This window comes from Cetorhinus maximus, chromosome 17, assembly GCF_964194155.1.
Source record: "Cetorhinus maximus chromosome 17, sCetMax3.hap1.1, whole genome shotgun sequence".
Classification (NCBI taxonomy): domain Eukaryota; kingdom Metazoa; phylum Chordata; class Chondrichthyes; order Lamniformes; family Cetorhinidae; genus Cetorhinus; species Cetorhinus maximus.
In genome coordinates this window covers 54,669,422-54,684,546 of record NC_135895.1, presented here as the reverse complement: position 1 = coordinate 54,684,546, position 15,125 = coordinate 54,669,422, and the positions used below count along the sequence as shown (strand labels likewise).

Here is a 15,125-nt window from a genome sequence, read left to right as displayed (position 1 = left end):
ATATATGTTGAAAGAAAGACTCTGGAATATGTCGAACACTTCTCATCTCGCAGCAGTCACCTCTCTCAAAGGCCACCAATGAACAAGGTGATCCAACGCAGAATTGGTTGCCTGTTCAACCTTCTACAAACTACGGCAGCAAGTGTTTGACAACAAAGAACTCCGCAAGTCAACAAAATTCTTAGTGTACACATCGGTTATCGCCACCACACTCCTGTATTACAGTGAGACATGGATTGTGCATCCATGACATGTAGGAGTGCTGGAGAAATTCCATCAGCAATGACTCCGCCACACCCTTCAGCTTCAATGGGAAGAGCATCAAACAAATGCTACTGTCCTTCTTGAAGCTAGTTCCACAGGCATTCAGACAAAACTCCTGCAAAATCAGCAAGAAAATCAATGGATGGCCACTGTGTCCACACGTCCGAAAATCATCTCACCTGCCTGATCCTGTTTCCTCAACTCTCAAATAGCCAATGTTCCAGGGGAAGACAAAGAAAATGCTTCAAAGACAGTCTGCAGCTCTCCTTGAAGCATGACAGCATTATCCTTTATTAGTGGGAGAAGCTTGCTACCAATCATGCAAAATGGCCACAACTTGCCCATTAAGCTGCATCACACTTTGAATTCCAGCGCCTTAACGTTGAGGCAAAATGACAGCAGAGCAGACAAGAAAGCAAATCCTGCACTCTGAATCCCTCCACCTCCTTGTGGGACGTCCTGCCTCAAGTACCCAAAGATCTGTGGGTCGAAATTCAGCCTGCTCCGTCACATGAAGACCCATGACAGAAACTCACAACTGTGAGTAGGCGTCATCCTTGAATTGAGGGATAAATACAAGTTGTTGTTGAGAAAGAAGTTTATAGGATACAGATGAACTACTGAGTCTGCAGTGCATGATCATCAAATTTGTGATTTTTTTCAATCTAGGAAGAACAGCAATGTGGGCTTTTTGAAACAGTGGTTGTGAGGAGCAATGATTTTAAATCGCCTGATAAATGACTGAATGGGGGAAGCTGGACTTGAAGAGCAGCAGGAACATTACTAAGTCTGACAGCTGTTCCTAATATTGCTCATGCTACTGATTCTATATTTCCTTGTGAGTAGCATAATGGAAATAAATAAAATCTCTGGGGCCTCAAGACCAAAATTATGTACACTTTTGTGAAATAGCCTATACAAGATTTGTTACCTACAATTACTTGTAGAGGTAACATGAAAATAATCACAAATCTGGAAATAATCTTAGCAATTTTGTTTTCACTGAAAATACAAACCATATTTTTGAATGATATACAACAGATGGGGCAGAAAAATGTTGATAATTTATTTTTCCGCCACATAATTCAAATGACATTCCATCTCCCTTCATTGATGAATAGTCGCCTACACCTGCCAAATATATATATGATCACAATATCTATTGGGAATGTGAACTCCTAATTTTTACCATCTGGCTTATTTCTGTCGCAAAGAAAAGATCAGAAAAAGCAAAGATATTTCCATTTTAGGAAATTACATTGAATTTGACAGCACAGAAGTCAGCCAGTCACCCAGCAGCTCTGTGTTTATGCTCCACACGAGCCTCCTCCCATCTTACTTCACCTTACCACATCAACATGTCCTTCTATTCCTTTCATTTGTTTTTAAATTAAGATGAACGTTCAAAAGCAGAATTTCAGTTCTCCTTTTACTGCCATTTTGACAAATAGACAACATTCATTTCTCCCCACCCCTGATTATCATGGAGAACCTGGTTCCTACTAAACAATGCCTACCAGGTCTTGAACAAAAACACTTGAATGTTCTTGATCAAGCAAGAGCAAATAAAAGTCTAGAAATGACCCTGCATGTGGCAAACATGTGAAACCGTCTGATGCAATGTCCCCTGCCAACATCCTGCACTCCCAAGGAACTATTCTGCTTGAGATGAACAGCAATGATAGGTCCTGGCCGTGGTTTTGGAGCAACAAGATATGATGATGATGATGTTGCTTACAATAAGCCAGAAGAGATGGTGCTTTTTAAGAACAGGGGCGTTCATGCCATGCAGGGGATAACATCAGTGCCACTGATTTACTGGGACTGAATAAGAATTGTAGCAGCTGGACCACGCAGGAACATTCCAAGCTCAGCCCTTTATTGAGTGAGCTGACCATAGCCAGATCAGTGATTAGGAAAGGGAATTATTTAGGGTTTCCACTCTTGATTGCTATCCAGGTGATTTCTACTGGAAGTGAACATTTAAATGTTGGGTTTTGACAGGTTCAAACTCCCTCCCTCCCTTATCGAATTACCCGCCAACACTTACCGTCAAAACTCAAAATTGAATAATGGCCACTCGAGTAACTTCATTATCGCTAGGCTGGGAAAGGAAAAAGGGTCCAACTATCGTGGTGTAGTTACTAAACCCATTACACCATCAGGAGAGCATTTGTTCTAATTCTATATTCTATTTTCCAGCCCACTGCGAAAAGAACTGAACTTTGCTAGAGTATAGTGCCAAGAACTTTCTACTGCCTTACTCACTGAGCACAAGCAATATCAGAAGACCACCATTAGATTGGAAAACATCTGTTACTGTACTCCAGTGAAGATGATGACTTCTGGCCAAGGGGAAAAAAAGGAACAAAAAGAAAGCTGCTGTTTCTTATACAGCTTAAAATATGACCTTTTCATATACATTCCCTGTTATGATTCATCTACAAACCTGGTCCAACAATTTCTTTCTGAATATACTTGTATGCACAATGCATAGGTAAATTCAAACTAGGCAAAACATTAAAATTACATTTCAAAATCTATATGGCGCAGTAGCCTTTACTGCACATTCTGCAATTTGTAAAAAAGATAAAGAATAGATCTTTGACTGGCAATTTTTTAATCGACTGTTAAAATCTTCCAACCATTAAATTCTCAATAGTAAAATTATTGGTCACTGCTAATATGGTGAGCATATGGGTTGTTTAAAAAAAGAATAATTTCCTGTTATGAAGTCAAAGAATATGTTTTCCAGATGGAGTTTGATGTAAAATGTTAGCAGAAGACGCAAGCTGGTAAAAGCAGATTAATCAGGAACAGCAGGACGGTTTCTAAAAATATAAAAAATGAGGCCGTAAAGCCAGAGGTAAAATCAAACAATGACAACATTGATTTGCATTTACTGAGTTACATTCAATGGAGTCCAGCTTTAAAGGACACTTGTCACCTTACAAACAAAAAGCTTCAGTTTGGTTTTGAGGCTATAAGCATGATATTGAATTTTCATAACGTAGAATATATAAAATATTGAATATAAACACTTCTTGAGTCAATCTTTTCATGCCTTTAATAACTGCTAATAGCACAGATCAACTGAATCAACTCACATATTATTACCATTACCATCATACTGCCCTTCAGTCCTCCCAAAGAAAGTGGCACTTGTTCTGACTCTCACTGTTTCTAGTCACTGTTAAAATTCAAGTTTTTTTTCTACTTTTACATTATTTATCATCCAATGTAGTTTTTCATTGCAATATTCTTTTGTCTATGTGACCAAAGATAAATAGGAAACAAAAGCTACAAAACCAGATACATACGTTTAGTTTTACTCCTAATTTTACTTTTTATTCTGTAAATAGATTCTGTTGCAACCCCTTGTAGTTTATGCCCAAAGAAAATGCCATACTTACCCCATATTCTTCCTTCATTTTCCTCTTTATACATGAAAACTACAGTTTTGTAGACCATCATTTATACATATTTGGCACAGCATTTTTTTCTAAATTGAACCATGGAAGTTTTCAATTTTGAAAGCAAAATATTTTGATGCCATAAAGATGCATTTTTAAAAATGGCACCAAACTCCTGAAATATGACTTTAGATCTGCAGCATCTGAAATTTTAGACATTAATGTACAATCCATTCAGAACTGGCACAAATTCAATAACATGGTTTAAACTGCTTAATGGTTAATGAGGGCAGAAGGTTTCTGCAGAAGTTTTATAAAATCACCAAAAAAGATAAGGGAAATTCAGGCTTGGTGTTAAATACTCTCTTCCACTTTCTTCCTTCATGTCCTGAAGGTGGTGACTGATCTTAGAACATGGTTTCAGACACTGCAGCCATACAGTATCTCATTAAGTGATCATTCTTCATGCACAAGTGTGGATAATGCCAACAATCTATTCAATTACACATCAGAGGCTGACCCCTGCCCTCATTTTTGATAGTGACACAAATGCACTTCTTAGCAGAAGTCATTGAAGCAATCAGGAGTAGGAACTCTGGTTTAGCTTTTACCCCTCATAAGCCAGGGTTGCTGAAGCCAACCATTATACTTCATTTCTACTGTCTGAGGTCAGCTAACTTAGCAGTGTTCTGAGGAAGGCCCACTCTTCCCTACCCTAACATTCAGAAATACATCCCACGAAAATTGATACGACAAAGATCGAATTGGTTAAAGGGGCATTTTGTAGGGACATTTGTCTCTAGAATCTGAATAAAATGCTTAGTTGATCTCAGGTTCTACCATCTGATTAGTCAAAGGGGCTCTTCACAATTACAGTGCAGGAAAATCATTCACAAGATTTTAAATATTTATAGACAAATAGCTACAGTAGTCTTATTCATAAAGAAACTAAGCTGCTCTATTTTGTCTTTGGCCAGTGTCAATACCAAAATTTATCAGGTCACCTTACTTGGCTAATGATTCGAATAGGGTGTGTAATCAGAATTTAGTTCCCAGCCAATAATCGAACGCAGGAGCAGGATCACTAATAACAGACTGAAACAAGCATAGCCCAAATCCAAAAAGATGGTCGCTTCTTCAGTCTGAGTAACATTTCCATCTTTTAAACTAGGGGACTGTAGGACTGAAACTAACCCCAAGGATTCACAATCCTGTTTATATTAGTAGACCTGCCAAGTGGAAGCAGCAAAGGTAAATAATTTCATAGCAATTCTTGCCTTTGAGTAATCTGAGTTTGAGTGAAGCCCAAACAGATGGGATGAAAGACTTTTTCTTTTGGATAACTTTAGAGAGAGAAAAAAAAGAGTTGAACAAGGAGAGTTTGGCAGGTTCCAATGCAATTCCCACTGGACACAAAGCATAGAGCACAGAATATATCAATAATTTGCAACTGGCACAGAGAAATGAGCGCAGCTGATTCTGGTATTGGCCTCACCATATGGTGTGTGCACTCCCCACCGCCACTTGAAGAATAGCAGCGGAGGCCCTTAATTGGCCACTTAAGGGCCTCAATTGGCCTAGGAGTGGGAAGGTCCACCGTGACCTTCATTGTCTCTGACTTAAATCAGGGTGGGCATTAAATTCTGCCCATACACACAAAAATGTATGTATGAATACTGACTGGCCTGTTCATTAGCTGTTTAAAGACCAGGCAATCTTGTTTTAATGAGGAGAAGGGTGGTATGCATTTATCTGTTAATATACAGCATGCTCCACCAGCAGCATGACTTCTTAATCAATCCATAACTGAACAGGGCAAGAGAGTTTCTAAAAAGGCATCAATCATGTGAGAAATGGGTCTGCTCATGTATGCATTTAAAGAAAAACTACAATCCAAAACTGGGTTTTCCTGTCCAGATTTTCTTCTTCAAAATGACTGACTGGTCATCCCCAAACTACACAGTTGGCCAGCCTGCTCTCGTTTGATATGAATCCCCTTTCCAAACAAAACACATTAGACTGGAAAGTATGAAACAAACAAATTAAACCCTTCTCACTTAGGGGAGTTTTGATCTGTTAGTTGCTCAATTTGTACTTCTCAAAACAGAGACATTAATATTTCAACTGCATTTTCATTAGTGGTATGTAATTTAAAGTTCAAATACAACAAGGTATTAATCCCTCTGACAGGCCTGCAGTGGAGGTCTTGTGGCGCAGTGGCAGTGTCCCTACCTCTGGGTCAAAAGCTCCGGGTTTGAGTCCCATGCTGGGACTTACTGGCCATGAAAGGAGTGTTTATGATGCAGTTCAATGGACTGATAGGCAGCCTGGGAATCCTTCCACCACCTCCCCGCTATTCCCTGAAGGGGAAAAAATGCGCATGCAGATATGCTTAAAACAAAACTGCCTGCAGTAAAATTTGAAAAGGCTAAGTTTGGTGACACTGCAACTGCAGAGGACGCATTTCCTGTACATGGATCTGCACTGCCTGTGATGTCAAAGCAAGCAGCAGATTTTTAAAAGCTTTGATTATTATTCTGCAGAAAAGCTGAAGCAGATTTATAGAATTTTCTCTGGATTAGGTGCCATTTTAGCCCGTGCAGAAACGAGCTAAAAGGCAGTCAGTAAACTCTGCGCACAGAATTACACATTGCTGTACATTTTATCCCATTCTCCAAAAATATTCACCAGCTTATGCAATATAATTTACTGCATTAGAATTTTGCAAAATCTAATTATATGAAAAATATCGAGATTTCCTTGCATGTAGTGAGATGCAGTGTTATTTTGGCATCCTGATGTAACTGACCATGACCATTGTCAGATAAACCCGCAGCTCACAATGGCTAGAGATGGGAGCACTGCAAGGCAGAGGACTTGTGAAAGGGACAGCAAGGGCTTGGGGTGGCGAAGGAGTCCATGCGCGTGTGGTGGGTGCGCACGCGTGTGGGGAGGATGTGAGGGGGCGTGAGTGAGGGCAAGGGTGAGGGAGCACGGGTGGGGGGCGGCAGCACATTGGGGAGTGAGGGACCGTGCGCTAGTGTGGGAGGCTGAAGGAGCGCGCATGCACGTGAGTGAGAGCGTGCATGTGGGAATGAATGTTTATATGCGTGTGTGGGAGTGAGTGCGTGTGTGTGGGAATGAGCGTGTACGTGCGTATGCGCTGCAGGAGTGTAAGTGTGTGCCGACGTGTGTGGGAGCGAGAGTGTGTGTGTGCCTGTCTACTCCCCGTCTCAGGTTTCTCACACACTCTGACCACTGCTCACCAGCACATACTCTCACCCACTCACACAATGGGTGAGGCTAAGTGAGTGAGCACCCTGAGACTGGAAGTGAGCTTGGCACACAAACACTCTGATGCTCTCACACTCTGGTCATTTTTATTAATTTCTCTTTTTTAAAAAAAATCAATTTATTGCTTTATTTTTGCTCAGCAAGTTGTTTCTTTTCTTAATACCACAACTTTTTAAAAACAATTCATTTTAATGTTGTGCCAAACCTCATCTTTCTGAAATGCTCTCATTGGCCCCTTGAGTGAGAGAAAAATGGAAATGTGGCCCCCTCCAAGAGAAAAGGTTGGACAAGCCTGAGTTAACTGGATCTCCAGTCGTCCAACAATGATGATGTCATCAAGCAGAGTACATAACAAATCACACTGAAGAATTCTCATAGACAATATGTAGAATGCTCTATTTATATTTCACTTTTAATTAAATGTTACGGAGAGTGAAATAAATGACTGGGATGTACAAATGGGATTAAGATAAAAGATGAAATATCATAAAAATCAAAAATGTTGAATTATTATAATAAAGAGATTTGACATTCCACAAATGTAAAATTCATTTTTCAGGACCAGCATGGCTGTTTAGCAGTAATTATGAAATTAGTGCATTGTGGAAAGCCCAATTACACCTCATTTAACAAGGTGTAACTTTTCACAGGTCTGTCCATCGAGATTGACAGCCTAAGATCTCATCAATTCAGTGATTACTGATCGATTGTAGACTGTGGGATCTTCGTCAGAGTACCTTATGGGGAAGTGTGGAATCATTGGCAGCAACATCTGGATTTCCACATTTAATGAGTATGTGTGGATTCCACAAGTTGCTTGCAGTTTCAAAAGAGTAATAGTAGCAACCCCGACCAATAGTTTTTAAGGACAGAATCTTCCAGTCGGCGCTGTGGGGGCGGGCCCGACACGCCGACTTGTAAAATGACGCGCGATGACGTTGGGCGTGCGTCCCAACGTCATTACGCGCCATGGCAATATTTAGTTTGGCAGGCGCACACCAGAGTCAGCTGCGTGCCTGCCAAAATGTCAATGACCTATTAAGGCCATTAAGAAAGTAATTAAAGTAGTTAAGAACGCTGTCCATCCAACCTTAAGATTGGCAGGCAGGCAAAAAGCCTAAGTGGCCTTCATGTTTTTCAGGAAACCTTATCCACGGGTAGAATAAATGAATAAATTTTCCCACCTTTACGAACATGTCCCAACTCATGTGACAATCTCCCTGAGGCAGCTCTGTGCTGCGCTCTATCGCGCATAGCGCTAGTCCCGACTCTCCCTCCTCCCTCCGCCCGCACAGGTAGTGCTGAGCGCTACCGATCACGCATTACATTGGGCGGGCCTTAATTGGCCCATCCACGTGAAATGGCGGTGCACAGCCGATTGCAGGTGGTGATCGGCTCCGCGCCCACCCCTGCCCGCTCCCGCCCAGTCCACCAGCCATAGGAAATATCCAGGCCTAAGTAAAGTTTTGTTGCCAATCCACAATAAAAGAACACTACATACATATATATAGTATATATTCAAGAACTAGCTACAGTTGTAAAGGAATGAAGGCCCTCAAAGATGGTTTTCCCAAGGCTCTTCTGGTGTCAACAATGACACTACTGTGAATTAACTAAGTTGGATTTTATGTTTGTGATTGGACCAAAAGAAAGAGCCCTGCAGTGCTACTTCTGCATTACCAGGCTCTATTGACATTCTTCAGCTATCAGAGAAAGTCTATAACCAGCCAATTAAAGTCGCAATTATGGCTTTTAAATTACTGGCACACAGAGTTGTCCATTTGCTGCTATCAGTGCTAGCACACACAAAAATAGATGGCTTCCATAACACCAAGGATTATGGCACATTGCAGAACTGTTTACTAAATAAGTGATTCTGCAATATAAAAGGGAGTATCATATAATAACTTGAATTCAAGATTTTAATCTTTGAATTGCATTATTATGTTTGTTGTGCTGAAACAACAATGTAGAGTGTAGGATCTACCTACTCAGCTGTGTCCTGCTTCTACATTCTCAGCAATTCTGTTCTGCAGCTCACATTAGGATTGCGGTAAGTGTAGCCTCGGTGACTACCTCTGATTATTGCCTTCCTTGCACATTATGAAGGTTAATTATGCTCAATCAAGCAGCAATATTGCAGCTCAGGCCAATCTGCAGAATATCTGAACATAGGAATACCTGTAGCACCTAATGGATGTCCTTTAGATATCAGTCCACCACTTGGATTTATGACCCATTTTCCACCATATGTATTATCTCCTTTGTCAATCAACTGTCCAGCTTTACCTAGAAGAACAAACACCAATTCAGCATTAAATTAAAAGGCATTAGAAACTTAAATTACACATATGTGAAAAATGTTTTAGGAGACAAGGGTATCTGGTAAACAATTATATGAATTCAGACATTTTTTCTACATTTCAGTGGCGCTAACAAAGTAAATGCTTCTAATTTTCACAGTTTCAATTTTGGTAGAATCTGAAAAACATTTTTTGAATTACTATCCGAAATTTCTTCCTGTATCCTTATCTCCTACAGGTAGTGATTCACACTGGTATGCCCGTGTACAAGTTAACTCTGATAAAGATTGGTCACTTGATCAACGTACGAGTCCAGGCGACGAATGCTATTATGCTATTTATCCTCCAGCAAGGAATCAGAAAAGCTACAAATAGAAAATTAAATAGACATATATAAAGACAATTAAGGCAAATACCTTTCCCTTTTGAAACATTTTCAATAGGAAGATTAATGATGCAGCTAGTTAGTGCACTGATAGAAATAAAATTTGAATCTAGTCAGATTAATAGGATCAATGTCATTTACATCTGAAGTCTGCACCATCTGTGTGTAAAATTCTTTTAAGACCATTTCAGACACATTGCAAATGGGTGCATATTCACGGCACATAAGAAACACAATTTTGAGCAAATTAGTAATTCTATTTAAGATGAAAGTGGGTTTCAGATATGGAAATGCCACTCTCAGGTAAAAGGAGCAGAGGGGTGTTCCTGTCAAATTTGGGTTAAAAATTATTGTTAGGATAACGCTCACGGAGGTAATCCAGATTTTGGATCAATAACCAGGGGATCAGGGGAAAAGTTACAGATACTTCCCTAAAGAGATTACAGAAATTGGGAAGTCAATAAGTGAGATGTTTTACACATAGCATGCGAAGGCAGGTCTGAATGTGAGAAAAGGCTGCTTTCATTACGTATTTTCTTATAATTTCTGAATCTGAACCTTTATTCAGCCAGTTCGAAGCAAAATACCCCTGCTGCTGTAACAACAATGGCAACCAAAATGGGGAATGCATCCAAGAAAATGTATAGAAAATAAACAGAAAAGAATAAACAGGTCAATTAACATTAATACTTACAATTCACAACATACCAGTCAACAGGAAGTATTATATTTCTTAATAAACCTCCAAGCTTAATTTATTCAGCTTACAACTCCCTTTCTAGGAACATACTGGCTTGTGGGAGGAATAACTCATTAATGGAACCATCACAAGTTACAGTACAAATAAATAATTAACCAAAAGCAATAATTACCTTCAGAACAAAGCCCAAGAGCTTCGTAAGTAATGAGCTCATTAGCAGAAAAGCAGTCATGAAGCTCAATGACATCCACATCATTAGGCTCGAGACCAGCTCTCTGAAAACATTTTCTTGCTGCCTCCTTGGTCATGTCAAACCCAACCTGCAAAGTGAAAATAAGCATAGGTCTCTTTCATTTTCTCCCTTCCTCTCCTAAATGCATTGCCTGTGCTGAGACAATGATAATTGTGTCATACCGCAACTTTACTCCACTGATAATTCTTGCAGTTCAATCCAAGACAAGGAGCATAAAACTGGCTATTTAACTGTAGGGGCATTTCCATCAAGCCTAATCGCATACTTGCCCATTGTATATGCATACATACCTTCCAAAGGAAATCTGCTGATTTCTCCTATCTAGTCCATGGGTACCACTCCAATGACACAGCCCTGATACCACCCTTACTATGGTTAGATAGCTCAGTTCAAATGAGGTACAAGAGTCTAAATGGCTGAGTTCTACAATGAATGATGCACTTACCAACTAAACCCATTGGGAGAACCCGATTCAATCATTTTACTCACACAGATTTTACAAGTTTTCCAGTCACCAATGAGATCATACAGTGATTAGATTGTAAAATAGCCAGACAATCCTGGCCAGAATAGCACATGAAATCTAGTATCAATAAACAAGAATTCTAATTCTAGCTCACTGTTTTAACCACTATATTTTTGACGTGAGGTTTTACATACACTCACAAGTGAAAATCTCATAAGTAGAATTTGCTTATAATTGTCAAGATTGGGAGAGATTATCTTCAAAAGAACTACATGGAATACATGTTACACATCATAAATCAGATATGTATTCCTCAATTGGCTCTTTCTCACCCTTAAAACGCTACAGGTGGTTCAGCCAAAATTTAGCTCCACAAATGCTTGTACAGTGGAAGAAAAATAAAACTACATTCATCACTATTACATAAAGATCACCTTCCTCATACCATTTGTCTGATGGTGGCAGCACTGGTGGCAGTCTTCCATCTAGTAAGACGATGGTTTGTGCTGTGGTGGTCAACTCTGTGCCTGGTGTGGCTCTGCTATCCCACTCTGGCATGGCAGTCTCTGCCACATTTGCTGCAGAGGAAGACAGTGGCTGAGAAGGCACACACGATTCACTGGTCTCTGTTTTCTCTGGACCCTCGTCTTGGCCAGCTGACCTTTTCACTTCTGCTCGCCTCTTCCAATGCACTTTCAAACAGTCGGCCTCTAGAAGTCACGGCAGTCAGCCACTGTCTCCCAGTTGTTAGTGTCAATGTCGGTCATCTTCATACCTTGCTTGCAGGTGTCCTTGTAGCAGAAGTATGGATGCCCATGACCTAGTGGCCAATTCACCCTACAGAAGGTCTTTGGGTATACGACCGTCATCCATCCGATGAGTGTGTCTGAGCCAGTGCAGGTGTCATTGGCTTAGTAATGAGTGTACGCTGATGGAACTGGCAAGCTCTTGGGCCTCTGAGTGGATGAGCTTATCATTTGTCTAATATCTTACTTAGCCATGTGTTGCAGCAATTAGGATATTCATGATTTATAATTGATCAAATTAATAATACTTTGATCATTTATAGATAACCCTACAATTTGGGAATAAGAATATATCAAGCTGGCAAAACAAGAATCCACACCAACTGTGTCCAAAAAGGACAGAGATAAAGCCAGCCATTAATATAATGAATATGCTCTCAATAATAATCTTTCTTTTGTCATTAGGCCTAAAAACTTAAGTGCCGCAGCTGTTTTTATTTTCTGAAACCCAGTGCCATCAATCTGTAATCTCAAGAAGCTTTACTAGGTTCTTGTGTCTGTGAAGAGTATTAATTTCACTAATGTTTCTTTACACCAAATATTTCCATTAAAGAAAAAGTTTATGGATAAGGCAAGGATTTACCAATTTCATTAACAATGGGCCGAATCTTCTGAGGAGTGGCAATCACCATCAGATTTCCACTCCACTCCTATTTTCTTTACACGGCATTGGAGCTCCGCATTTCTGGCCTGGACATCCGAACCCGGGCCTCTTCAGAAATGCAGCCCACCTTCGTAGGGAAGGATCATCGAGGGCACCGGGGGGGGGTCCAAGCAACACCCCCTTTTACGGCACCAGCTGTACCACATAGTTGCATTGTCAATGGACTAGTAGTCCAGAGACCCAGGGTAATGTTCTGGGGACGGGGATTTGAATCCCACCATGGTAGGTGGTGAAATTTGAATTCAATAAAAAATATCTGGAATTAAAAGTCTAATAGTGACCCCTGAAACCATTGTTGATTATCGTAAAAACCCATCTGGTTCACTAATGTCCTTTAGGGAAGAAACTCTGCCATCCTTGCCTGGTCTGGCCTACATGTGACTCTAGATTGACTCTTATATGCTCTCAGAAAAGGCCTAGCAAACCACTCAGTTCTCAAGGGCATTAGGGATGGGCAATAAATGCTGTCTTAGCCAGTGACACCCCCCATCCCATTAACAAATAAAAAAATATAAAATTTTAGTAAGTCTTCATTCACTAACACAATGAAAAGCTTTGGGGGCACTTAAATAGCTTTTCACTGTGTTAGTGAATGAGTGTGAGTAAGGTAAGTGGGTAGGCTGGGTAGGGTGGTGAGGTCGGGTCAGGGGTGTCTGAGAGCGGGAGGTGCATCAGACGGTTGGGGGGTTGGGGTCAGGAGGGTCAGCAGGGTTGGTGGGAAACTGGAGGGTTGGGAGGTGTTGGAGGGTCGGCGGAGGTGTCGGAAGGTTGGGTAGGGAACTTGGAGGGTTGGGTAGGGGAGTTGGAGGGTCACGGGGGAGTCGGAGGGAATTGTCAGAGGGTCGAGGCAGGGAGCCAGAGGGTTGAGGTGGGGAGCCAGAGGGTCGAGGTAGGGGCAGGGAGGAAGGTCATTTGTATAATTACCTAGGGGTTAGATATTTCTCTGTCTAATATTTCCTGGGTAACTATCCAGGTAAGTAAGCTGGAATCCTCCGATGTCTCCAACTCTAACGCAGAGTTGGAGACTTTTTTGGAGGGTTCCGGATGCAGGGGAATTGTCTATCAGAAGTTGAAACTTCCCAGGCAATTCCTCTGGAGTCCTTACGTTGGAACTTTCGAGGGGTCCCCCAGCACATCTCCGGGGTATGACCATCCGGAGACCGGAAGATCTGGGCCATTTTGTGGATTTTGCTCGAATACAAAATGTTCCCAGTCTGATAACTCTGTGGTGGACCAGTATACAGCTGATCAGATGCCAATGTTTGGCTGTATCCCTGTAATTTTCTATTTGTCTAGCAGTCTTGGCGATGGTCAAATACATATTTTTAAAACCATCCTAAGCAGCTGTGTTCCATTACTGTTGTACTTCAGTACTTCATGTCTACCAACCTTTCAGGATAATGCTCATGTCAACTCCTACATGAGCGGTGAAGTCACCCATGATCATGAGATTGTCCTTTCTAGGAACATGTGAGATGATATGTTCTGGATATTCATAGAATTAACATTTGATTTCATCAGAGTTTGCCAAGGGTTGGTACATAGATACTGATAAGGGAGATGGGAGCATATTCATTATGTTACTGGATTTATAATCCAGAGGCTTGAACTAATGCTCTGGAAACACGAGTTCACATCTTACCATTGCAGTTGGGGAATTTAAATTCAATTTATTAGTAAATCTGGAATAAAAAGCTAGTCTCATTAATAATGATCAGGTAACCACCGGATTTTCATAAAAGCCCATCTGATTCACTAATGTCCTTCAGTGGAGGAAATCTGCTGTCCTCATCCGGTCTGGCCTATGTATGACTCCCAACCCGGTTCACTTTTAACTGCCCTCTGAAATGGCCTAGCAAGCCACTCGATTGTAGGTAGCTCACCACACCAGCTCACAGGCAACTAGGGATAGGTAATAAATTCTGGCCTTGCCAGCGACGCTCACATCCCAAAAACAAATTTTTAAAAACCTAATGGTGACATACATCTCACAAGACAATAAAATATATTATCAACAATATGTTAGATTTGATATGTAGAGGGCACATTTCATTGAAAACTCATTGTAAGTACCTGCAATTAACAACAGGAACTTACATTTATTTAGCATTTTTAATCAAGTAGTGTCCCAAAAGACATGATTTTTAAAAAAAATGATGACAAGTCAAAAAACGACATAGAGAGAGGGATAACCAAAAGCTTAAATCAAATACAGGAATTTCAAGGCAGGTCTTGGAAAATCAATGCTCCTAAACTACTTTCACCCTTTCCAATTCCAGGGATCTTTCTCCCAGAAACTGTAATTTTCCCTCAGTGCCAGCTATCCCTCACCCCATCTTCACTAGCTCCGTATCAATGACAATCATCCCACAGCTGTCACATCTCATCATCCCCCATTGTCACTTTCAGACTCCTGATACAACATCCTTTTTACTCCCATCTTCACTTCCCCCTCCAATGGACACAGGGCCTCAGACATCTTTCTTCTATCTTGGGTCTTGGATATTTTTTTAAAAAGATTATATCAAATAGATAACTACACAAACATCATAGTCTCAAGGCAGAGATGCAAAACTT

The 15,125-nt window shown here is 40.7% G+C and overlaps 1 protein-coding gene across 1 annotated transcript in view; it reads right to left on the bottom strand.

The window, feature by feature from the left end:
- scp2a (sterol carrier protein 2a) overlaps positions 1 to 15,125 on the bottom strand; it is a 93,934-nt gene that overhangs the window by 46,500 nt on the left and 32,309 nt on the right. Inside the window, exons 10-11 of the mRNA XM_078561244.1 lie at positions 10,532 to 10,679; positions 9,153 to 9,260 (exon numbers count right to left, since the gene is read on the bottom strand). Coding sequence (XP_078417370.1) covers positions 9,153 to 9,260; positions 10,532 to 10,679 — 256 coding nt within the window. The remainder of the gene's footprint in view (positions 1 to 9,152; positions 9,261 to 10,531; positions 10,680 to 15,125) is intronic.